Here is a 26,697-nt window from a genome sequence, read left to right on the forward strand (position 1 = left end):
GCCTCACTAAGGCAATTGTTCGCCCGGGCTCCGAAGGGGTACAGAAAGACAGACAGTGGCTCTGGCGGCAGAAGTGGTCGCGTGCTGAGCAGGTCCCCATGATTTAGTGTCCATGGGCCAGTTTGAGCCAACATGGAGGAGGTTTGTGGGTAAGGTGACCTGGTCTCTCAACAGGATGCTGAATACCAGAATACTCCCCTCAAAGAGACAGAGTGAGTGAGAGCGCGGGGGGGGGGGGGGGTTACCTGGGAGAGAGGTAGAGGCAAGCTGTGTTATTTGCATGTGCTGTCCTTTACACAAAAGTGAGTGAGTGTGTGTGTGAGAGGGAGAGCGAGGAATTGGGTGGCAGAGTAGATGAGAGGGCAAGGAGGGTTTTAGAAAAAGCCCCTGCATGCAGATGCAGAGTGGCTGCACAGTTCATTGATGCGACTCCCATTAAAAATCCCTCATACCCTCAATAAAAAAGGACTTAACTGGCTCTACCATCAGCTGGAAGCGTTGAGATCGGCTCGCCAGGACAATCAATTTCCCCCAAGCGCACAGAGCTTAGCGGGAGGAACGGGAGGCGGAGAGCGGGATGTTTCCATTATCACAGCCCTCTCTGTGTCTGGGCTCGAGGGGGTGGGGTGAGGGTACTGTAGAGCGGGGAGTGCAGGGCGAGAGAAAGGAGGGAGCGGCAGAGAGGGAGATGGGGAGACACAGACAAGTGGAGAAGAGAGAGAGAGAGAGGCAGAAAGGGAGACAGAGAAGCTGGCTTTTCAAAAAGCCATTGACCGCCTGCCCTTAAAATATCATATTGGATTAGCCTCACAGGGGCGGCCTTTTTGATATTTTTTTCTTTGGCCGTAGAATTAAAAGGAGTGCAGAGCATTACTTGAATTATAAATCATAGGCACTTGCTTTCACTGCGCCCAAATTCTGCGCATATGTGGCTGCACTCTCCAGCGCCAGCCCCTGTCATTTTTAATTAAATCCCCCCTTATGGGTGACAATTTGTAGCTTGCCTCCTCCCCTTGCCTCCGTCCTCCCCTTCACGTCTCTCTACCACTGCCCTAGATGGAGACATGAAAGGCAGAAATGGCAGCGGAGCCAGGGCCTCTCATCGTGTTGTTCCCCATAGAGAGGGCACCCATCCAGACAGATGAGAGAGAAAGGCCCCTGCAGGGGTTAGAGGGGTGAATGGATGCCACTGACCCTGGCCACCCTCGGCCAGCGGCGACCTCCCTCGCTACACATCACTCTCCTTGATCGCCGTCCTCCACTGTGTGCCTGAAGGTTCAGGGAGCAGGGTTTGAGCGTAGCAGTCCTGCTCCTGGAGGGCAGAGGAGGTGCGCCGGTCCTGTTATGAGTAACACTGAGATGGCTGGGACAGGAGGCTCAGCAGCCCTCACCACCATCCTGCCTCCTCCCCTGGTTCAGACAACTATTTCCTTTGCCACTCATCAGCTAAAGAATAACTGGACCATATTTACCCCATTGACTGTTTGATGCGGATATTTCCATCTGGCTATTTTCCAACATAAGATCAGATTTCAGCAGGTTTCCACTGGTTTATTCGTGACTTAGCAGTTACATTTGTGCCAGCATGACATTCTGTAAAGATGTCATTGTCACACTGAGTGTGCATGTTTGTGTTGTATAGACCCGCTGCAGGTACCCTTAGTAAACCACTGACACCTGTGATTGGAGCAGACTTTGGGCTTAACCTGGACATTCCCACATGTCTGTAACCCCAGCATGCGTGACTGTCAGTATTATACACACACCCACAGTAATATAACATACTTTTGGTTACATTTCAGTGATTTATGAAACCCTAATTGAGACAGGAACAATTCACATCATGATTAATGCAACTGCGGTGAAATCAAACTTGGAAAACCAGTTAGGCTCTAGTTAAATGCCTCCAGTCAGCTGGTGTGTAGTCTAGAATTTGTCCACAGATCTGCCCTTGTGGCAGAGACATGCACACATGTACACACACATATATAAGAACACCTCCAGCCGTAACCCTCTGTGACACCACCCAGGAGGCCCGAGGTGCCAATCAGCCAGGTGTAGATGAGAAGTTCCCAGAAGGCCTGATATCCCAGGTTGATACTATGTCGGCCCCAGTTCAGCCCTCTTCCTGCTTGATCGACAGAGACAACCTGGCCTTGTCACACGCAGCCTCGGGACATGACATGGAGGTTCACCTGAGGATTGTGGTTTTCCTAATAGCCCTGTGCCTCTGCAGACTGAGCTGGCAGTGCCATTAGTTGGCTTTGCTTTTAGCAGCCAGGCTTTTTTTCTTCCTAAGCTGCGACCCCAGCGAGAGAGAATATGCTCAGATAATGACCTCTAGCCACCTCTCGTACATTGTTGTCTGAGGAGGTGTGAGACATTACAGTGGAGTTAGCTCGCCATATCAATCTGCAGTACGATATTCCAATGGCTGTTATTTGGGAAAAGAAGAGGGCGGGGGGGCGTTTTTTAGTTGAATATTTAAATGTGGCCGTGAGCTGCAGCAGCAGGAATAACAACCTTTACCCTGATTGCCTCAGTACCCTGGAGGTTGGGGGCGTAAAGTGGAACTGGGGGAAAAGGAATGGAGCCAGAGCGAGGGACAGGGAATCTGCATGCACTTGACCTTTTCCCACTGATTGAACTACCTCTTTTCCGACTCCCATTTGGAATTCCACAGAGTGCCCACAGAGATTGTCATTATTCCACTGTCTGCAGCAGGGAAGCAGGGGTCACTGGGTATTTTCCATGGTGAAAGGTGATAGACAGCTATCCATGCCTCTCATACCTCCTCCTGTGTGCCTGCTTATGCAATCTCATTTTGGAGATCGCTGGGTTTGCATAGCCCCATGAGATATATGTGATTCCTGCTTTCATCACATTGCTATATTGCAAAATCCAGAGTATTAAAAGAGTTGCAGTGTATTCCAGAGAGGCAGCCATGTGTTATTGGTTGTACAATTCTTACCTCACGCAGCCTCTTCTGTCACGTTGCGTCTCAGCACTGGCACACAGAGGATCATTTCCGGCTGGTGGCGTCCCACAGAGCCATTGCCTTCCCTCTGCCCTCTGCCTTCTGCTGTGAACGCGGGGGGCGAAGCAATCTTATTGCCTTGGGTGGTGAGCTTGAGGAAGAGGGACTCTGCTTTAGTTTTGGTCACAGCGGGACTTGGGTTGAAAAAACAGGTTCCTGCTTCCAAAGCCTCCGAGCTGGCATTTGGGCATCCCAGGTGCAAGCCACGGACACCCTCTGTCTTCGCCTGCCAGAGACTGGGGGTGGGATGGGGGATGTGAGCCGGGATACAGAGTGTCCGCAGTCCCTTGCTGTCCCTCAGGAAATGACACAGCCTGTGCCATCTCAGAGCTGAGCCCACCACACACTGACCAACAGAGGCATTCAGGAAGTGGTGCAAACTCCCAGCAGGGTACAAGGGGAGCTTTTGAGTGGGGCACTTCAATATAAAACTCAAAATGGAAATGTATCATGGTCCAACATTTGGACTCACAAATATAAAAGGAAGACAGGTTGTTCTATTTCTGGCCACTCCTTTCAAATCATCAAGAAATTATAGCACAATATCTATTTAATTATACCTAAATATTGCATAATGCTGTTATTGTGTTTTATAAGTTTACAAAAAAGTCTGGTGCCTCAGAGAATAAGACATATTTCCTTCATGGTCAAAGATACTTACAACCTTATTTACAGTTTTTTTTGTACATATATCCCATCCGCCAAAGAGAGTCTGGAAAAAAAATCAATAAAACCAAAGAGCCCACAGCAGAAAAGTTAGGTGTTTTCGTCCAAACCAGTCGTGAACTTGAACCAAATTTGAATGTGGTTCGTGAGTCTGCTCTAATAGTACAGAGGGTTTGGCAGAGGAGGGTGACCACAGCACAATGGTCAAATCATCGCTCCTGTGGGACATTTAAGTACAGTTTCTGTGGTCTTTCCTCTTCAGGCTCATTCTCATGAAGACCGTGTTCACACGCTTCGAGGGCATCGTCATTTTAGATTACAGAGATGGTTTAATTTGAGTTTTATTTGCTGGTTTTGCTGACCTCTGGCTGCAATTTCCAACTCTGACATGCTCATTTAACTGGACCTCAAGACCTTTGAAAAGATTTCCCAGCAACCAGTTCTTACTAACCCTAACCCCAGAGGAAACACTGCAAACCCAAGCCTGTGACTGTAAACTCCATCATGGGAGCATCAAGCGTCTTATTTGTGAAGCTGTTGAAAACTTTCTGTCGCTGCCAAGCTTTGAACTTGAAAATAAAAGTGTTGCTTGATTAAGTGAGTGAGGTTTGACCCAATAAACCCAAATCCACTCTCAGAGACAGAAAAGCCACACAATAAATGCTAACTAACTGTTTCCACACAGTCTTATAGATATATACAATGATAGTATGTTGATTAAACGTACAATATGTAACTTGCTTGGGGAACAAAAGAAGCAGCGTGGGATCATGGGAGTTGTTGTTCTTACCACCATTACCAATAGCAAAGACAGCCAACGCCACTTAGTTAAAGTGGATATGAGGTAATTAAAAGGCAAACAAATTGAAAACATCCTGTTACCTTCATTTGGGATTTCTGTGGGTTTGAACATTGTTGGAAACATTTTGGATAATGTAAGTACACATCAGTCAACGAAATATACAACAAAGGTTGAGTCCTTTTTCGACATTTTACCAAAGAATTGTTACATAATACATATAATGTATTCTTAGTAAAATTACAGGTTCCAACAAAAGAAGTATTTTAACATGTTGCTTCTACTAAATCCCTGCCTCCAAAACACAACTGACGTTTTTAAATCTTTCAAATTTACCCATGTATTTCCTCTCCTCTCCTCTCCTCTCCTCTCCTCTCCTCTCCTCTCCTCTCCTCTCCTCTCCCCTACTCTCCTCTCCCCTCCTCTCCTGCTCCTCTCATTGGCATGTGTACTGCAGAGTGCCTTGTTGTCTGTGCAGTGTTAAATATTAATTGGGAATCAGTGGAGGACTTGTCTCCTAAATGATAGAACAGAAGGGGCCCAGGCTTGCCTCAGGCAGCCTGGCAGGCGCCTTTCTTCTTCCATTTACCTGCAGGCCTGTGCACCAGCGCTTCCTCCGGTCTGACAGGCCTGCCCAGGCGCCTCCAGCCTCTTCCTCATCTCTCCCTCCCTCTCCCTTTTTTTTCCTCGGCTCTCCGCTCTGGTTCCTTCTCTTATCTCTGTGTGCGCTCACAATCTCTACCTCTGGGGTCCTTTACTTTAAACCTGTGTGTGTGTGTGTGTGTGTGTGTGTGTGTGTGTGTGTGTGTGTGTGTGTGTGTGTGTGTGTGTGTGTGTGTGTGTGTGTGTGTGTGTGTGTGTGTGTGGTGTGTGTGTGTGTGTGTGTGTGTGTGTGTGTGTGTGTGTGTGTTGTGTGTGTGTGTGTGTGTGTGGTGTGTGTGTGTGTGTGTGTGTGTGTGTGTGTGTTGTTACCGCGTCCATTTGAGTTTATGCATGACTGTGAATGCTGCTGGCTCTCAGCTGCCCATGTAGCCCTTTATGAAATAGTGTCACAGCACAGCATCTTCTCTTAAAGACACAAAAGGGAAGGCCTGACATAAATCTTTCAGGTCAGGATTTCAGCTTGTTGTGTTTCTTTGTCTTGGCTCTGTGTCCTGTGCCGCTCTTAGAATCGCTGAATGGTTTAATCTCTGTTTTCCTCTTTGTGATCTTTCCCCATAACTAGTGTCACAGTTTGTCTTTCTCTCTTCCACGGCTCTGTCTTTGTTCCTCTCTATCAGCCTTGTCATCTGAAGAGGTGCACCGAGACAAAACAAGTCTGGCACCGGCTGCTCCTTGGTGAACTCGCTGGGCTCTAACTCGTGGATGACCCATCTGAATGGAGTAAATTAAGCTGCAGAGATTTGTTTTGGAAATAAAAACCAGTCTAGCTTGTTGTTATATTTTCCCTTGGTACGTGTTTGCAGCGGAGCACAGCTTTTCACAGGGTTCGGCGAGGGTATGCTGGGAAGTGACAGGGCTGAGTGTAAAATGGAAAAAAGGCTGGAGAAGGAGGAGGAGAGGGCAGCGGAGAGGCAGGGATATAAATGGAGGGTAGTAGGGGGTGGGGTTGACTTTGATGCCATAGGAATGAGTTCACAGGCTCATGAGCACAGGCCTAATCGCACATGACAATATCAGCTGGTGTGCCAGTCGCAACGCATAACCACCCCGCTGCTTGTGCTGACTCTGGGTATTTGCTGATAAAGCTCTGCTTTCTAGACCATGCTGTATGCACAATGAGGGTGGCCCAGGCAGGCCCGAGGGCTGGCTCATCACAGGCAGCCCACAAACCAGGGCCTCGCTCCCCTCATCTATACACCACCATGCTCTCCTCTAAAGCCCCTTAGCCAAACTTGATTATTAAACAGAGAGCAGTTTTGTGATGAATATAGTAATTTCTTTCCCCCATTTATAATCTATTATGTCGCCTATCCAGGCCGATAACTTATTAGAAATGGAAAGTGCCTTAGTGAAACTCTGAAATGAGGTTGTGGCTCTGATCGCAGTATAACGTTTTTCAGATTTTTATATTTTTCTAGTGAAATTCCCTTTTTTCTAGGAGGAGGTGGGGTTGGCTCTCACGGGAGCAAACATTGAGCTGGTTCTTGTTTTTGGCCCTTCTTGTTTATGGCGTGCAGTGTGCAGTGTGAGGTAAACATGTTGCCCCAGTTTCGGTGTTTGTTTGGTGATGGGGTGTCCCACAAAAGACATGGGTGTTGCTGGCCTGCATTCCTTTGTTGCTCAGATGGGACATAATCTACCCGCTGGTGTTGTTTCTGCTGGACGCTGAGATGCATCATCAGTAATTAACACGTGCACTGATTTGAATTAAAGGGAGATCCTGCGCATGTTTCGTTCAATTGTGATATTTTGCACTAAACGTAGCACAAAAGACTGTAAGATATCTACCTAAATATCTTCCTTTTTTTGCCGTTTCATAAGTGATCTTCACCAAGGTTATTGCTGATGATAATGTTTTTAATTCCCCGGGGAGGCAAGTGGGTCTGCTCCGGTGGTGCCAGTGGTGTTAATGGGCGAGGAATGCAGGACGAGTGCTTTCCCACGCTGTTAGTTTTCCTCTGCCGGGCGTGTTTGAGACGAGGCTCTGGGCCGGCGAGGCTCTGCTAATGCAGCCAGAGTGCAGACAAATGGAAAGTGACACTTGTGTGTGTAGAATGGTATTTGTGGTGACCGCTTTGACTACAGATAATAAAGTGTTCGCCCTGAGGTGATTTCGCCCGGCAAGCACCCCAGATGAAACTCACTTACTCAGAGAGGGAGACGGAAGAGACAGAGAGGGGGATTGAAGAGACAGAAAGGGTTATGTAGCAAAGGAAGAGCACAAAGGGAAAAAAGGGAGAGGAGGTGAAGAGGATGAAAAAGAGAGAAAGCGGCAAAAAAAGATCAAGGAGGCATGCAGAGGGAATTCATCCATTTGTAATTTCCATGCTTTTATGGGTCAGAGGGTGCAACTGTCGTCTGAGAGGATGGTGGATGTTAGAGGTCAGAGATTTGTCCTTCTGACTCGACCTGATTTTAAGTGTGCATCCTAAAAATCCACCTGCTTTTTAAAATAAGAAAAAAAAGAAACAAAGAACGTTTTTGCAGTTTGTTTTAGATTTATAGATTTTAACATTTCATGTTTATTGATGTTGTAGGCACTGAAAGAAAAGGATGTCAGGCTCATGTGGAGGGTAAAATGTTTAAATCAGCTGTTGTTGGCAGGATCTGCAGGTGTGTGTGTTTCTGTGTGTGTGTGTTTCCGTATGTGTGTGTGTGTCTGCTAGTCCCTGTGTACAGAGGAGTCCTTCAGGATCAATCAATTCACAGTAATTTCCCCTACAGCCCATAAAAGCCAGGTCTGTCTGGAAGGGGCACGAGGTTGCCACATCGGACCAGCTAATTAATTTTCATGGCTGATTCAGTAACATCTGGCTTTGGAGATAAATTCTAACGAGAAAATGTAAACATGACAGTGTTCTGCTGGTGCAATATTTCACATTTCTTGGGAGGAAACCTTCGTACTTGAAACCTAATTAGCAGCTTCTGATTGGAGCCATTGTCCAGCATGGAGTTATACACATATGTGAGGCTGTAAACACTGTGCAGAAAGTGAATCTTGTTTTTCTTCGGCTCCTTCCCAGTGTCATCCGGAGCTGTGGACCTTATCTCATACTGTATTAACACAGACGCATCTATCGCCTCATTGCAGCCTCGATCAGTGACCTCCCGCTGCAGTCTGTGCAAAGAGGACACCAGAATTAGGCTCTCAATTTGCTATTTCTTCTATCTGCCTGTGCAGGAAATAGAGAGATTAAATCTCCGATAAGATTAGCTTTAATGAAATGAAGGATTAGATTTGGGAGTTTTGTCTAAGTTTTTCTGTTTAAATCTCTTTTAACGATTAAATCCATTTTTTGACAAGCACCATGTCTGCGTGCCTGTGGAGGATCAGCGTGCAGATTTCTTTAACCTTCTCATTATCCTCCTTGCTGTTTGTGCAACATGTTGGCAGGTTTAAAGGCCCAATAAGGGATTGCAGTATGGCACCCCCCTGTTGAAAAGCCACAGCTTTTATTTACACAGTGAGTCATTTTATTAAATGTGTAATTTCTTCTTATTGGGGTTCTTCTCATTATCTTGATAAAAACAAAAAAAGGTAACCATATGCAACTGAAAAATAAAACTTGTTTAAGGTTTATTTGTGGATCTAGTTTGGTTTAAAATACATCAAAAATTGCTATCAATAAGCCAAGTGATTAATAATAAACATGAAGAATTATGAGCGACAGAGAGAAGTTGGGCGAGCAGCCCATTTTCTTTTCCTCTGCCTTAGAATATGCATTTGTTTGATGATTATGATGACACAAGCAGCCGCGAATCCAGACAGCTCTATCCTCGGAGAAATCATTGCAGTTTGATTTTTATCTTTGCAATTATAGATAGCGAAGGCCTGACAAATAATTGCCTTGATTTTTTTTCCTCCCTCCCCGTGTTGTTGCACAGAAAATCAGCCCTGAGATGAACAGAGGGAGATGAGTGTTCCTAAAAATGGCTTTTCTGATATCAAGCAAGCAGCAGGGTTCCCTTTCCCCTCACGTGCACTTGAATTGATTAGTACTCTGGCTGAGGGCATATTCAACATGTCTGCCCCCTGCAAGGCTGCTCTACCCTGTTGATCGCTGGCTCATACATGCGCTCTCTCCTCAGGAAGCTCCTGTGGGGTAGCGAGGCTTTGATTGAGTGGCAGCCGAGTCCACGGGACGCCTCTATTATTATCATCTCTACCTTGGCAGAGGGGCGGGGGGCTACGTCCAGGGGGCCTGGCCGACAGCCCCTGCTTTGTGAGCCCGATAGTCAATTAGAGGCAGCGCACTGCCGGAGACGAGTGGGATGCAGGGTTAATTGCAGAGGACCAAACAGCTGGCTCTATCAGGGCCCATTGTGTTTGCAGCAGTTGTCACGGCAATTGAGGCCTGGCTGTAATCGCTGACTAATCAGCCCTGTGCCAGATGACACCTCCATTAGCACAAGGCAGGTATTGTTAAGGACGCGAAGCTGCCTCGGCCCCCCACCCCTCTCCACCCCGTCTCCCCGCATGCCCATCCTTTTGACGGCAGACTAACCGAGGTGGGGAGAGGACGTCATAGACAATGATCCTATCTGCTAAGAGCTAAACAATAGCCACAGGTCAAGGGTTCCTCCCGGGAACAATGCCGTCGAATCTTAAGCTGCAACGCATTTGACAGGTCAAACTGTTTCCAAGCCGAGGGATTCTGATGTGAAGGATTTGAAGACTGCCAGAGCCATGAATTATTAATCTGATTAACTTTGTTACAATGAGGGTAGGGTCGGAGTGTCCTTTAGTGGGGGAATGTGGCACAAGACGGGCTATGTCTGAAACACACTATCTCCAACTTTTAAATAGTAAAGATTAAAAGTAGACCCAGCAAACCCACATGTCCCTTTGCTCACACACATTTAACACGGACTGTCAAGCTGCTTTCAGACATGCACTGAACTCTATCTGGAGGGGTTTTACATGAGAACTCAAATGTTTGAGACTTATTTCTGTCAGCCCACTTGTAGAAACTCTAATGAAGGAGCGCATTTGAGAAAACCGCTGAATATTGTCCAGAAATAATTCACAGCGAGGGGATGTCGCTGGCGTTTCTGAAAGGCGACAGATGCAAAACTGAAAAAACAAAAGAATGCAGAGGATGAGAATGTTGTGCTGCAGAATTAATACGACATGTCCTGTCTCCTGCTTGCTGCACCATGCAGCCCTCACCTGAACCCTTCCTGGGATTTCCTTGTTGTTGTTAACGCATCTGACCTGGTGCATTCCATATGTAAAAGGCAACCTACGGATAATGTCCGGACCCAATTGTCCAAATATTCATGTCTGAAAACGGGGACACGCCTGTCAGAGATTGTGGTGGATGTTGGCCTAAAGCTCATTATTTTCCTTCATCTTTCTTGTAATCTCAAATCCGTTTTTTTTTTTGTTGCTCTAACCTCATCACAGTCTGCTCTCTTTGTTTGGCCAAAGTTTGTGTTTATTATGCGCACGTTGTTCTGAACACTTAATTGCAGTTCAACCAAACACTCCTCTCCCTTCATCTAAACAAGCACTCGTTTCCCCTGCTTGCCGGCGAACATGGTCTGAGGGGATCAAAGCGTGCGGTAAATAGGGATCCAGCCTTGCAGGAGTGAGTGAGGAAAGGCTGAGGGTCTTTTTGATGTGTCGGAGCGTTTTCTTCACTAATAAGAAGAAAACTTCTCCAACCTGCTCATAATATTAACACTCGGAACACTAATAAACAGGCATTCCAGGCTGTTCTCCCAGACTTTTTGCTCTCCTTATTCATTTAAACCTCTAATTAAAATGCAAAGCATTCTCAGGGTCTTCTGGACTCGGTGCCGTACTCTCGCACAGCCTCTGACTCCCCGTCTCCCCCACCCCTCCTCCACCTCACCTCACTCCCTGCTCTCACACTCTCTCTCTCGTCTGCCTTGGCTTATAGTGATCAACACAATTTGACCTCTCACTTGGAAGAAGTGCACAAAATTTAATGGATTTTTTTTTTTTTTTACAGTCTAATCTAACCAGTTCCCTCTTTATTGCTGTTTTGTACCCAGTGGACCTCATCTTTACCAGAAAACCCCCCCTTCACACACACACACACACACACCAAGGAAATTAGTTCATCAGAATTCAAAGTGTACTGCTGGCTAATTAAAGTAGTGTTAATTGAGTGTTCAGAATTGGGCACCCCCTTCACCACTAAATGCACACAGATACACACATGCGATCACACACACACAATCACAGTGACAGCACCGGGTACACCAAGGACGTTGCGCTTGGGGAGTTTCATGCCAATCAAAAATGGAGAGAAAGGAGAGTGCCCATCCTGTGAGTGAAATGGGATTTCTAGATCATATCATGGCCTGCTGCAGCTCAGTCTGGGTCTGTGCTGCCATGTTATCCTATCCCAGCCCCGCTATCTCTGTCTGACCGCTGGAGAGTGTAACACTCCACAGATAGCCTCTCTCACTGCGTGCATCGTGCTAATGAGGGGTGGCATTTAGAGATGTGCTGCTCTGACACATGGGCATTGTGTGCCAGGCACTGGGTGATTAAGGACGAAGGTCAACCCATTAATTGCCTCCCTGCCATCTCCGCTCCCTGGCGCGTGATCTCCCAGACCGAATGCATGTGTTTGCCTGAGCTTTTATCTCATCTCTAATGCGCTTCAATCATATGCTTGGTTTGTTTACGTTCCTTTCATGTTGAAAAGTTTTCTTTTCTCACTTATTGCAAAAGCAGTGCTCGCCCAGGTTTCCCTGTTCATTTACTATAAGCTGTTTCATGTGCTTGTGAGTGCACATAGCCTCCTGCTCTCAGGAAGGGAAAAAGCATATTCTTCCATCCCCAGGGGAAATAATTAATCCTTACAAGGCTGTCGTATGTCGAAATGAAGCGAGTGTGAAGCATTTAGCCCAGGAGGCATTGCAGGCTGTCGCCCGCACAGGCACCTGTTGTTGTCCCTGCCCTACATTTCATGAGAGAGCGCTGAGCAGAGGATAACAACATGCTTCACTGATGGCAAATGAGACACACATCTGCAGATGCAGGTTTTGTGTGTGTGCGTGCATGTGTGTGTGCGTGCGTGTGTGTGTGTGTGTGCGCATGCCTGCCTTATTATCTGTTTTTAGACATTGCGTTTGCATGCAGGATGCACGCTGGAGAGTGTGCACAGGTGCAGGAAACCCCCTACCTTATGAGAAGGTGAGGGCTCACACAAAGGGGGCAGTGCTGGCTGCCTCAGAGGGTGTTTATCAGCCGGCACCATCTGTATGCTGCTGCTCATAGCTATGATCTACTGCAGCCTAAACCAATAAGTCACAGAGCGTCAGCCCAAAAGAGACTCTTTCCTTTAACCTCCATGTCCTCACTTATAGACTTACTGCTCTGGAGGAGAGAGATGTGGGGACCCCTGCACATCAAACACACAGTGTGTTTGAGAGTGAAATTACGCCCCGGTCTGTGGCCATACTTACTGTAATCAACTTTGCTATAAAAATTTATACCATGGAACTTTTTAAAGAAGAAGCTGGAATCAGAAGCATCCAGATGCTCATTTGCCTCCTCCTCCTCCTCTTCTTCCTTTATGCCTGTGGGTTCTAATAACCGGAAGCTTTTGTGGAGCTGAGATGGGTTTTGTAGGCCTGAAAGGCCTCTAATCCCTGTGGCCTGTGAAGTGTGAAACCCTTTGATGCCAGGTTGGTGTGCCAAAGGCTCTGCCTATTGACAAACAAGGGCCAAGCTGGGAAAAGACGGAGGGCGAGGGCTTCCTCCTCTCTCTCAGAAGAAATGCAGGCTCAGGCATGGAAAATATGGACTCAGCCAGTGAGAAGGAATAGAATTAGCCACCCTTTAATGAATTTCCAGGCTGTTTTTATAGGTTTTTTTCCTCATGTGGCAGTAATTAGGTGGAATGATGGGCATATTGCAGCTGGAAGCGTGTAGGGGCGGCAGGGCAGAGGCCCTTGATATGCCTGAAAGCCAACTATCTCTCCTCATTTAGACCATGTGATGATCAAAGATGTTTTTTTGCCCCCATGTAAAGAAGATCAGAAAAAAATGTGCCATTCCATTTGCATGTGGACCAGCAATGTGCTTTGAAATGAGCATGTTTTTCTCTTTTGAGCAAATGAAATAAGTCTTCTGTCAGTTTTCCAGTGCGAGTCAGAACATCAAAGCGAATGGCACTGCTGTCACCAGGGAAGCAGCTTTGCCTCAGTAAGGTTGGTTAGATCTCAGATAGGCTGGCCTGGCACTCGCTGCCTAAACCATTAGGATGGCACTAGGTTCGCTTACTGTTTATAGGACTAAGACATTAAATTCAAGCTATTCATTGATTTATTTTAGAAATATAAATCCTAATTTGAGCTGAAATGTTTCTAATTTAGAAAGTATGTTGTCTGCGGAAGTAGCCAAACTTACCGGAATAGGTCTTGCACTAAATCTGGTTTCTGGGAAATTCAGTCTCTCAGTCGTTAAATTCCTAATTTATTTCTTTTATGATATGGATCTTGTAGATGTAATCAGTTGTACAGTGGGAGACCCATGGGGTTGTTGAAATGAAAACCCAGCGCCATCTGTAATGGGAGCTGAAAAATAAGCGATGTGACTTATTTTGCAATGGAAATGAAGTGAGTCCTAGTCACAGGCTGCACCCTGCAGACTCCTTGTGTCGCCAGGACATTTGCTGACGGCACAGTTATGGCAGTACATTTTTGTGTATTTTGTCAGCTTTTGCATAAAAATGACATTTTTGAAGGGGTTGCAAGTCATTTGTGGCAGCTGATATATTGCTTGTAAATTGAGTTCTTTTTCCAGCCCCCCCACCCTTTTTGTTGCACTGAGCTAAGTAGCCATGAAATTGCCTGAATAATGTTGTTTAAATCCAATCTCACCGCAGCCCCTCACCTCTATGCCCAGCCCCCAAACAATGACACATGGTGGGGTTTTTAGAAATTGCCATTTTCCTGTTTGCCACCTCAATTCACAATGGTGAAGCCCTGGTTCATTGAGCGAAGGCTATAGCTAGTCTCAGTTGCCACGTGTGCACTGCTGAATTGAATTTTGGAACTGGGTTGGTTTCATTAGGCAAACAGTAAAACAGCGCATTTATATGTATGTTAATAGCGTGCACCTGCCTTTTGTCTGTTCCAACATGTATAGATTTGTTCATAAGAACAATAACACACCATCAGCTTGTCTTAAATTTTATTTGAACATGTTTCTGTCCTGTTTAATGTCATCGACAAACCGTTTTTTGGTGTTATCCTCGCAGGTTTGCAAATTGCAGCACATTTTTGACTTGGCTCTGTTCTGATATAGTTCACCTTAACCAGGCTAGTAATTCCCTGTAGATGTTTAATCGTTTTTTTTTTTGTGAGGGTCTCTCTTCACGTTCTCCTAGATTGAATAAATGTGGAAATTCTGTGGCCAAGGGTAAGACCCAGTAAGTGATACCACTTATAAATCTCAACTGTGCCACTGCAATTAAACAGGCTTTTATCCCCTCCCCTTCATCCCTCCTTGCCTAGTATCCAAGGCTAACCCAATTCAATGCTAAAGAGAGTCTGAATTAATTTCACAATGCACTGATTTAACAGCGCCTAAGGTACCAGGCTTTGACAGAATGAGTTTTTAAAAAGATCCATTTGTCTAGGGATGAACTTCCACAGGAGGGTGTGAAAATGAGATGGAGAGAAATCTCACATGGAGGAGGGGAGTGATGGAACAGAAATGAATGTCAGTCCTGACTTACACTTTGCAAACTCTTGCTTTGGTCGTTCTGCAGCGTGTCAGCTGTTTACATCTGGTTTTATTCACCTGCTCTTGTAGAAACACTGACATTTTTCAGTGGGTTTTATATGAAGTCACTGGGATGTTGCCAGGTTTTAACCGCTGCAGCGAAGTCAGGATTATTGCAATTGATTGATTGATCTGACTCTGTGGCTGCCATTGCTGCCAGCTCCTTAGATGTTTCTGGTAATTAAACTCCTGGTCTGCTGTTCTCTTCTTTTAGACATCATACTCATCCATTTCACTCATGCTTTTCTCTCTGTTTGTCTCGTAGGTGAGCTTTTGGTGCCCGCGCATTCCCCCCGCTACCCCACTGCGGCAGAACTTGATGCCTTCGCTCAGAGGACGGCCAACAACCCTCTGGCCATCAAGATCTTCCCCACCAACATCAGGGTTCCCCAGCACAAGCACCTTAACCGGACTGTGAATGGATATGACACCACAGGGCAACGCTACACCCCCTACCCAAATATCCACACAGGGGGCTACAATGGCCTGCTCGCCATCGACAGGGCCTCCTCCCCATCCTCATCAACTTCCACCTTTGTCCCTTCAAAAGGCGTTCTCAAGAACTCTGAAGGCAGACGGACTAAACTCTCTCCAGCCCACATAGCTATTGCTCCATACCCACCCCCTAATAATAGCACTTTAGCCAGTGGCCACGGCCAAATGGTATACCACACTGGGCCCTCGAAGCCTCCAGAAGGACCTGGACTGTCGGTACCCCCAAATGTCACTGTAGCTGGCTCAGTGATTCCAGTAACAGGGGGCCGAGGCCTGGCCCTGCCCACACAGTCCAACCTCCCCTCCATCCAGAGCATCATTTACCAGATCAACCAGCATTGCCAGGCCCAGGCTCTGCAGCAGGTGTGTCAAGGGGCTGGCGCTGGATCATCAAACTCCAGCCCCTCCAAGCAGGGAACAAACATCATGGGGGTCTCTTCTAGCTCCTCAAGTGGAGGCTATGTGGTCGGAATGGGTCCCCAGGCTAACATGGTGTACACAGGGACAGGACTGCCGGGTCAAAATGCTGAGGCAATGAAGACTGGTGTGTACGCAGAAGGTATGGACTACATCCTTTGGCAGAAACAGCAACAACAACATCATCAACAACAACAGCAGCAGCATCAGCAGCAACAACAGGCTGTGCTCCGCATGTACAGCGGAGGAAGTGGAGGAGGGGGCGCCATCAGCAAGTCGCCCGAAACTTGTGTTCCAGGGGGAGGGATTATGGCCGGCCAAGTGTCCTCCTCTTCCTCCAGACCTTATCACATGACAGCCAGTGCCAGTGGAGGAGGCGGGCTGGACAAAGTCAACTCTTCCCCTTTGAACTGCGTGGGTATGCATGGAAATTTCTCAGTGGGTCAATACTTTGCCCCGCCATGGAACAGTGTGCTGGTGACACCTGACAGTGACTGCTACAACCCCCAGGAGCTTTTGGGCACCTCTACAGGAGGACCTGCCACAGGGCACAGAGAGATGGGCTACCCCCACCACCATCACCACTACCACCACCATCACAACCACCCGGCTGTGGACAGCGGGGGAGGCATGTGCTGCAGCCTGCCCAGTAAGAGCATGTGCAACTCATCTGTGCTAAGCAGCAGCTTGCAGTCTCTGGAGTACCTGATCAACGATATCCACCCACCCTGCATCAAGGAGCAGATGCTCGGCAAAGGCTACGAGACTGTGTCTGTGCCGCGTCTGTTGGACCACCAGCATGCACACATCCGCCTCCCTGTTTACAGATAGAGGAGGAAGAAGGAGACGAGAGGAGACGAATCAAGAGTTGTGAATTTGTGAAGAAATCAAAGTTTTAAAAAAAACCAAGATGTTTTTTTGGGGGGGTACGGAGTTATTACGAGTGACTCGGCTTTAACTAGCATGGGAGCTTAGACCAGAGCAGTTGTGCTGTGTGACCCTATGGTTTGGTGGTTTCAAGGCAGGCAGTGGGAATCCCAAATATGAGAGGTGATAGTGATTGCCAGTGGGAGAGAAAAGGGATTTCAAGATTCTCCAGATGTTCCATTGTATGGTTTGCCAATAGGAATTTTGGATTGATTATTTTTTTTTCTTGTTTTTTGTGTTTTTTTAATTATTATTTGGTTGTTTAACTTGCCTGAACATTTTTGACAAGAATCATAGCTTGACATGAAGTGCATACGCCACTTGTACCCCCCTTCCAAATACTAAGGATGAAGCTACTGTGTAGGTTGTCACTGAAATGGTCTTAAAAGGGCCAATGTTTAGGGCTGCTCTCAAAATCCAAAACTCTGTAACAGTGCACACACACACACACACACACACACACACACACACACACACACACACACACACACACACACACACACACACACACACACACACACACACACACACACAAACACACACACACACGCATACATTTACCTATACGCAAGAAGAATAAGATTATAGGCAGTACTCGGGTGTTGTGTACAAGGATCATAAGGTTGAATTAGTACAATATTAGTTATTATTGCTGTTATAATTGATACATAAATTGCACTGCTTGAATCTTGTTAACTTTGAAGTTTGGAATTGGGTAGTTTGGATATGATATATTTAAGAAACTTGAAAAACTTGAACCTATTTTTGTTGTTTTATATATTTGTAGGTTTATTATATGCATTGGCTGCTATGGGGGAAAGTGTCTCTAATGCTTTTATTTTTTCTTTTGTTTTCCACTTTTGTTTTATGATTGAATAATTCCTCTTTGAGCTGATGTGCAGGTTCTTATGTCCTGGTGTGAGACATAGTCGCTGCATTGGTTCTGTAAGAACCTGGTTGGAGAGCTCTTCTGTTTTATCCTAACCAACACTGGAATCTACAATAAATCTTGAAATACTTATTTAAATGGAAAATGTCACAAAAACCTACAAAAAAAGAAATGTTACAATGAAGAATGTGATCGGGAGGTTATCGACATAACCTTATGTGTATGTTAATGCGTGTATGTGGCTGAGTGCATGCGCGTGTGTTCATTTTAGTTTGTGTTCTTCAAAATCCTCAGACTTTCTTTATTTTTATCAGGTCATTACAAATTTTTTTACCACCATGACTGAGACAAAAGGATTCAGCAGTCCCATGAACATCATATCTGAGTAATGTACAGGAGATCTTTTGTAAATCTCACTCCCTTTTTATTGGAGGCTTTTGAAATTCACTGGAGGAAGTAGAAAATCAAGTTCTCACCTGACTCCTTTATAACTGTAGTACTGTAGGCCCTTCCTCCGTCAGGGGTTATCATAATGGCAGAGAGAGGCAGACACACATGTAAAATCCTACTCTTCTTCTACCCTCAATCTTGCAAAGGAGAACAAAATGAAAACAATCATGCCCTACCCTCTGGTGTCAGACGAAATGAGACGATGCCCACTTGCTCCTCCTTGTCCATTTCAGCCCCATGGTAGGGATGCATTTAGCCTGGGCCAGTCTTAACTTGATGATTCAGAGCAGTGAAATATTTATAATGACTGTGAGATTCCCTTGAATGTACTGCACTTAAATTACTGCGATGTTTCATTGCCTTGTGGGACTCAAGTGAAAGAGAAAAATTGGATCAGTGCAGCAGTCCTCTGGTCTTAAATTAGCATTTCTTTTGTCAGTCAAATTTCTATGGTAAATTGAATTTATTAACTGGAGAGAGAGAGAGAGAGAGAGCGAGAGAGACGCCGCTTTGTTGTTGGGAAACACTGGCATCAGTCTAGATTTATGAAGTGCAATTATTATGACTGTATTAACATTTTTTCTCTGAGCTTACACCAAAAAAATGTAAACTACAGTTGTCAATACATTCCCAATGTACCACATCCCTAATCCCTATTCTTTTTATTTTTGTTTTGAGGTGTAAAATAAATTTCTTTAAGAATATATTCAGAAGGCCACATCTTGGCTTTGAAGTCTGTCATTATTTTTTTGACCTATGTCCTCTAGAAGAAAGTGGGAAATTGGGCCCCTTGTTTCAGTAACTCCAGACTGGAGCGTGATGTGTGACGTAGGTTCTGTTTTATATAGCCCCGATAAAAGTTTTTTTAATTGATCATATTTTAATGTTTACACTTTGGCCACCCAAAGATAAAGGGCAAACAGTGAAACAGAAGATTTTAAATGATTCATCAACATTGAAGATTCTTTTTAAAGAGACGGATAATTTAATATTTCTCTTCCCCCTGAAGACAACCCTCACCTAGTCTTAACTATGAGCCTTACATTTTCTGGGCTACTGGTATTTCTAGACAAGCCACTGTCTTTGAAGGCTGACAAAGATTGCAGTCTAAAGAAAACCAAGCCCCTTGGCTTAAATTTGCACAGTAAGCCTCCTTAACATTCCACTGAAATTTCTCATGTTGTTTCAACAGCTTAATACCCCAGCCACAGTCTGATTCCAGCATATTTTCTGTCTTGTAGAAATATTTTGACAGATTTACAGATACATCCCATCCCTAAATCCCCACCGCTTGGCTTCTGCATCCGAGCATTAAACCCTGTCACATGATGTTGAAGTGAAGAAGAGACACTTGAGGCGGTGGAGTTTCTGGTGTCTGGCCTTTCCCACCGGTGGACGTCTGAGGCACCAGGCCTCGCTGCTAATGGGACTATTGGGTGACGCCTGCTGCTGGACACAGCCAGTAGTGAGTAATCATTCACTCTAAGGGTTGAAATCAAACCCTTTTTAAATAGCAAGGGATTTCCTATTCGACACAGAGAGGAATCTGGCCCCTTTGAGCAAAGTTCAACTGAATAAAACATTCAAAAAGGTGATACTAAATAAAGAAAATAATGTTACTTTTTAAAGAAAAATGTCAGTTTCAAAGCAGTTTTTAAAAATACAAGGTGGTGTCTGGATATTTTTGACATCTTGGCGTTGTTGCCACAGTTTCTACTGTACTGGCTCCAAACTGTCTGTCCCCCCTGGTCCTTAACACACATTAATTGAGCTCCTATTGATGGGATGCATCTTAGCCCCTGTATCTCTGCTCCATTCCACTATTCCCGTTTTGGACAATGGACGCTTAGCCCATATTAGGATAATAGAATTAAATTTCAAATAGATTTGTGCCTGAGCTGATCCGTGCGTGGCTCACTCAGCTGCAGAGGCAGAGTGGCATATGGCATGTCATTATCTAAGCCCACCCTCCCCCTGTCCGGGGCCAACAGGGTTCAGCAGTGCTTAAACAAACTGAAGGTTAGGACGGGCTGGCGTTGAAGGGGAGGACAGCAGGGTTTGTAGGCGGCGGTGGTGGAGGGGTGGCGAAGTGGGGGTTGCAAAATCACAGCCTCCGCAGCATCTCGGAGGGCCTCAGCACCACACCATGGAGCCCGGGCTCAGAGGCCTGCTTTAAAAGCTGGGCTGTGTTTGATCGAGGGGATTTGTTTTCTGTTGGATTATACATGGTTGCTCCCTGCCTGGCTGAGGGGCCCTGTGCAATGTGACAGATCTCAGCGAAGAAGAGGAAAAAAAAAAGCGCGAGAAAGATACAGGGAGGGATTTTGGGGTCAGAGAAGCCTCGAAGCATCAGTAATCAGGATAATTGCCATGTTCCTGGTGGTGGTTTTAGCCTCCCCTCTTTGGCTCTGCAGCCGCACATTCAGATTCAAGCTCTGAAAAAAATCACCTTCTCACTCAAAGACGTATTGTGCCTCCATTTATGAAAATCTCAGCCAGTAAGATCCTCATTTGTAATTAAGTTTTTAATGCTTGGGAAAATATTTGAAGCTGTGTTGCCCATGAAAATGATAAATTACGCCATTCAAACCCGATGTGAATGAGGACGCTCAGATCTATCACTCTGTGGTCTCGGTGTGGCTACAGACTATTGACTGTTAACGTGCTTTCAAGGGCAATGAGACACTCACGAGGACGGCCCGAGGGAAAAGTGGAGGGGGAGCTGACTTGGGCTGTTTGTAAAAATCCCGTAGTAAATCCCAATAAGTCAATGAAGACCTTAACCCAGTGCAAAGGTCTGGTTGTATATTATGCACCTTAAAATACTTCTGAGGGGGAAGGAGAGACGGACGGACCTGTTCAAAGCAGGGTCGGCTCTTTCACTCTCAAAACAGAGGGGACGTGAGGGGAGGGAGGGTGAGAGAAAATAAAGGCAGCTGCTCGCTCTGTGGAGTCTTGGCGCTGCTTTAACCTACAGATGACAGAGGGGGGTGGGGGGGGGGCAGCGGCGTGGGGGTGGACATCCCCTCCACGCTGCTTTGGTCATCCTCCACCATGTCCCCTGGCTGCCCTTGGACCCTTGGGGCCCTCGTCTCAGACTTCTTCCCAGCATCCCTCCTTAGCGTCAAAGAGAAGAAAAAAAAACTCAAGGGGCCAGTCCTCTGCATTGGGCTCCTACCTAGCAAGAAAATACTTTAATCAATAATTCACGTGGTCATGAGGACGCTTGTATAGTTAACCCGTGAGCCCTATAGCTGTGTTGCACAATATCATTGCAAGATTCGCTGTGTTTTGCCACAGTTAGAGCCCATCGGCAGCTCGTGAGTGCTACTGAATAAAACCGAATGGGTTCATTGTCGACATCACACAATTTAACTGTGTCGTAATTAAAATAACATTAATTTAACGCAACACAAGGTAAACAATCAGCACAGACACAATAAATCAGGATCTTTTTTTTCCAAAGGCACAGCCCCGGAGCTCTTTTCCTAACAGGCGATGCAGCAGGTCGGAATTCCTCGAGCTTACAGCGTTTTATTTCCTCGCCATTGAAACCATGTATGTTCAGCTGAAAAAGCTTATGGCCTCCAAATATTCATCTAGTTTACGTGGTGGGTATATCGCTGTATCCAATCTAAACACAAAAGTCTGGGGATTTTGCTTTTTTTCTTCTTCCTGTTTCCTTTCACTGTTTGTGTGGCTCTCAGAATGTTGCTGTGGACAAACAGGCCTGGGTTTTTCTTTCCCCGAATGATCTCAAATGCACCGACGCTGCCAAAGTCTGAGGGTGCTGCAACCTTGAGAAAATAATATATATGGAAATGGGAAATCTATAAAGCATCTCTCTTATTGTTCTCCCTGCAGTGTTGTATTTATGTTCAAAAAAGATTTTGTCTCCTCAGGATGAAAAAATGTAAAAGATTCCTTGCTTTTTTTTTTTTTAAGAAAAAAAACGAGATTATATGAGTCTTAGATTTCGAAATAAGAAGTCTGAATATTAAAAAAAAAAAAGAAGCTGTAAAATCCTTTAGTCGTGGGGTTTTCAACTTTGAATGTGCCTACAGCCAAGCATCCCAGTGATTGCTTATACCTTCTACTCCCTCTCCACTTCTGCAATCTCCCCACAACCATCATCTTCAATTTGCTGAAACTGCCACTGTCCCTCCTCCATCCCGACGACCACAGTAGATATTTTGTCTGTTCCTCCTTTTTGTCAATCTCAGGACTGAAATTTCTTTATTTTAATGTAGATGGTTGGTTTTCATTTGACCTCTCCTCTCTTATGTATTATTGTTTGAAATAAGTAAATAAAGCAGATGACTTCTATACCTGTCCTGGTGCTATATACTCGTCCATAGTTTACTTGTTTGTTTTCTTTCTTTCTTTCTTTCTTTCTTTCTTTCTTTCTTTCTTTCTTTCTTTCTTTCTTTCTTTCTACCTATTAACTCTACTTTGTATTGCTCATGTTGAAAGCTGTATAAAAGCAGGCAGTAAACAAATGAACTCTTTCTTTCTAATAACTCATCCAAGCCTGTCCTGGTGCTATACTTCTCCCTGGTTTGTATTCTTTCTCTCTTTCTCTCTCTTTCTGTCTTTCAGTCTTCCTCGCTGCACTCACCTTCTTAGACATTTTTTAAGACCTCACTGTAATGATGGTAAGCATATTAGTCTCAGGATTCACTTTGCACATCACCACCATATGCTGGCCCTCTTCAATCCTGTTGTTCACTTGACCTTTTTCACCTTGTGCAGCGGTACATAGTGGCATCACTGTAAGACCTCACAGAACACACAGTGTTTTTGTGTCATCACTGGGAAAAACAACCTCACCTTGGATAAGCAAACGCTCGAGAGAGAAAGAAAATATAAGATGGGAATGATTGACATTTTTTCCGGGATGAGGATTTGCTCTTAAGCGCAGAGGCAAAGGCGAGCTAAGACTCTTTACACACAATTTACCAAAGCGGCCCAGACAAGGTGTCCTCCTGTGAAGCATTGATAATTCAGCCACACAATAACAGGAAACATCAGTCGTTTTTTCTGAACCTTGTTTGTTACAAATCATCACGCAGACACTGATCTTTATCACTTACAGCAGATCACACTCCTTTTGCTCCAAAAGCCTCCAAAAACACCAGAAGAGAAAAGATATGAATGCTTTAGTTTCCTCCTTCAAGGAAGTTATTGTTATCGTCTGCATTTGTTTATCATTTGTTTGTTTGTTTGCTTGTATGTTATTAGGGTAACGTAAAAACTACTCAACCTATTTCTATGAAATATTCTGATGAGGGGTGGCGCATGACCCAAGGAAGAACTCATTGAATTTTGGTGTTGATTCGGGAATTTATTTCACTTTCTTTAACAAGGTATGTTTTTCAACATTTTCTTGGACTTCAATCAATCAATCAATCAATCAAATTTGTACAGCCCATATTCACAAATCACAATTTGTCTCATAAGGCTTAACAAGGTGCGACCTTCTCTATCCTTAACCCTCAACAAGAGTAAGGAAAATCTTCAAAAAACAAAAAACCCTATTAACAGGGGAAAAAAAGTAGAAACCTCAGAGAGAGCCACATGTGAGGGATCCCTCTCCCAGGACTTGACTAGATTCAGCGTGTAACTTAGAACATCAGCAAAAGCATTGATTAGAAGAAACAGTTTGTAACATAATGGAGAAGTGTGTCAATGTTTAAAGTATTTATACATAAGGAAATGTCTGACAGAGATGAAGGGAGCAGCAATGACAAATGCATTGAGGAGTTATAGTCAGTAATGGTGGAGTATGTGAGGAGGCGTATTGTATGTCAAGCAGTCTTAGTCTTAGTCAACGATCAGCTGCCACTACCATCAGAAGCCACCATGATCCACGATCCACGATCCACCACCACGATCAGACTTGTCAGAGAATAATTCATTGATCTTGAGAGTAAAAAATTCAGGCATATTTAGAGGAGTGATGTTTATGAGCGTGTGAAATTTGGTAACTAGTGAATTTAAATGTGGCTTCATCAGGGGACTGTTGAGCCTAAGATGAGGTATGCACTCTGCTGAGTGTCATTCTAGTTCTGTATTGTGTTGGAAGTTCCTTATTGATACAGTCTATATTCTTTACTTGTCTATTTATTGGTAGTTTTTTTTGCCAGCATAGTACAGCCTTACTACAAACTTCCTGAAGAAAGGGAACACAACATACACCAAATCTAAATGTTTAACAGCACAGTAAAGAATTTGAGACTGACACTTTCCCTTCTTTTTTCTCTCCTCGCTCCCAACCTCTCCACCCACCTAAAACATCAGATAAGCCGTAGACTGATGAGCCAGCCGCCTCCATCAGAGCGTGTGGTACTGGGAGACTGCACACTGATTTCATACACGCTCGCTCAGACAGAAAAAGAGCTCTGTGGAGCAGAAATGCTTCTCTTATTAGCAAAACTCATTCACCTGCACGCCACATTGAGTCCCTGGCAATTTCACAATAAATCATGAGCGATGCCTACGGAGGCCGGGGCAGCAGGCTGACGCTCAGCCGCGGCCGTGCCCTCGGCTGTCAGTTTAGACACTCTGAATCATTTCGGGTTCAGCAGCCTCGTTTCATCTTAGATGAACTGAAAGGTCATCTCGCACGCCACCTAACCAATATGTCTCTGGCGCCTCATCTCCCAGTGCTTCCAGTGATTGCTCATTCCATTTAGAAATAACGCACCTCAGTGAAATATGTCACTCTGGGGCTCATGGACGGGATTTCAAGGAATTATTTCAAGGAGGAGAATTAGGACTGACTTTAAACTGTGAGAAATCTGCTCCTGGATTTATCATTTAGGTCTGAGCCTGATTTTAACTTTGAGCTTGAAGATTGATTCAGTGATCTTTCTACCTATCGACGTCTCTTACAATATCTTGCTTGTGGAATGATTAGTGAGATTGTGACCAATATGGTTTCCTCCCCTGCGTCGGGCTGCTGCACCTCAGGAAGACAGTGAATGTTCCGTTCGAAGCCATCAGACAGTTTGAAGTGTTGTTTAGTGAATAAAGAATGAGTTGGCCCAAGTCCAGCCCAGTATCCCCTTCAGTCTCATCTGCCTTTAACAGCTTGAAGCTTAACTGGCTGGTCAATAGCTGAAGAATTTGTGCCGCCAATATCTAAGCTAGTCTGTTTCCTTTAAGACCTCAACTTTCCCTCATGTGCGGTTGCCAAATGAGGGTCGTTACGACATGATCCTGCTTGGCCTTCGCTTCGGTTTGTTGAGACACATTTGTGGCGGCGAGCAGTCGCATGCGAGCGAGCAAGCAAGCAGGCCTTTTTGTTAACAGCTCACACTTCCTGTGCGAGTGTGGGGTTCCAGAGTTGCTGACAGTGACACTTGCAGGACCGAGCCCTGCCCTACTTAACAGGCTGCAGGGAGGAGGGCAGGCCAAGTTGTCAGCAGCGCTAGGTGCTCACTGCTTAGATAAACCTGGAGGATTAGTGGCCCAGTTAAAGTTGGGGCAAAGAGGATTAGCCTCTTCTCTGAGGTGGCGAGAGATTCCCTGTGTCCTTCAGTGCTGCTGGCCTCAGAGAGAGAGAGATGAGTGGGAGGAGGAGGAGGAGGGTGGGAAGCGAAGGGGTGAGGCCCTATTTAACGTGAGGGAGAATCACCACGTTTTAAAATGGAAAACCAAAGGTGAGGCGTAACGACGGAAGGTGAAAAGCAGGGAAGCACTTCATAAATTGTTGCTAGCTTGTGGTTTCATTACGAAGGCAAAAGCCCATAATTATGGAGCAGGTGTTGGAGTGGGGTCAACGAGACCTGAGATCCACAGGAGAGAAAATATAAGTGGACGACTTTCTACAAACTATAACCTATTATGGTAATAACAGTTAACTCTGACAATGCATTACATGCAGCTGTAATAAAAAACGGAAAATGTGCCCAACAGCATCTGCAGGAGAAGACCCTCATCTGGGACCTGGAAGACACGGCGGAGGAATTTAGACCTCTGCAGCCATCAGCAGGCCAGACCAGGAACTACAGTTGATCATTTGAAGAGGAAGACGGATCAGGAATCGAAATCTTTGCAATGAGTAATTGAGAATTAGGTTTAAATGAGTGTGTTGGTACAAACCAATACTCTGCAACATCACAAAAAGTGCTGTTTAAAATAATCAGGGGGTTGGGGTCTCGAGAAAATCAAAGGAACATAAATTGCACATCTGTAATGGCATCACAACCTTCTGGGACAGATTAGGAAGGTGGTTACCCACCAAGTAGTTCTTGACATTCAGTTTGTTAATCAAAGATTCAATTTTTTTCATCCAAAGAATTACAGAACAACAGTGTGATGACAGTTCTATGAACATAACTGTTGTTTAATTGTTTGTGTACTATATTGCTCTTAAAAATATAAATGGAAGCCAAGTAAAAAAACAGATTAAAATAATAATCTCATATGAAACCATTCTTTCTTTCGCTCTCCTTTCATTGTGCATAAATCATTGTAATATGATCGTGCACTGAACTTCCATGTCTGGTTGATTTTGATTAGCAGCACATCTTCGGGGATAAAATAATCATATGGATGATTCAAGTACTGATTAGAAA

At 45.1% G+C, this 26,697-nt stretch overlaps 1 protein-coding gene and 1 long non-coding RNA gene across 2 annotated transcripts in view; both read left to right on the forward strand.

The window, feature by feature from the left end:
- LOC117767673 overlaps window positions 1–18,833 on the forward strand; it is a 31,926-nt gene extending 13,093 nt beyond the window's left edge. Inside the window, exon 2 of the long non-coding RNA XR_004614921.1 lies at window positions 18,594–18,833. This is a non-coding gene — a long non-coding RNA (uncharacterized LOC117767673). The remainder of the gene's footprint in view (window positions 1–18,593) is intronic.
- fam222a (family with sequence similarity 222 member A) overlaps window positions 1–21,250 on the forward strand; it is a 50,127-nt gene extending 28,877 nt beyond the window's left edge. The window contains exon 3 of the mRNA XM_034595475.1: window positions 15,203–21,250. Coding sequence (XP_034451366.1) covers window positions 15,203–16,680 — 1,478 coding nt within the window. The 3' untranslated portion in view covers window positions 16,681–21,250. The remainder of the gene's footprint in view (window positions 1–15,202) is intronic.
- The last annotated feature ends 5,447 nt before the right edge of the window (window positions 21,251–26,697 follow it).

The sequence above is a fragment of the Hippoglossus hippoglossus genome, chromosome 9 (genome assembly GCF_009819705.1).
Source record: "Hippoglossus hippoglossus isolate fHipHip1 chromosome 9, fHipHip1.pri, whole genome shotgun sequence".
NCBI classification, from domain to species: domain Eukaryota; kingdom Metazoa; phylum Chordata; class Actinopteri; order Pleuronectiformes; family Pleuronectidae; genus Hippoglossus; species Hippoglossus hippoglossus.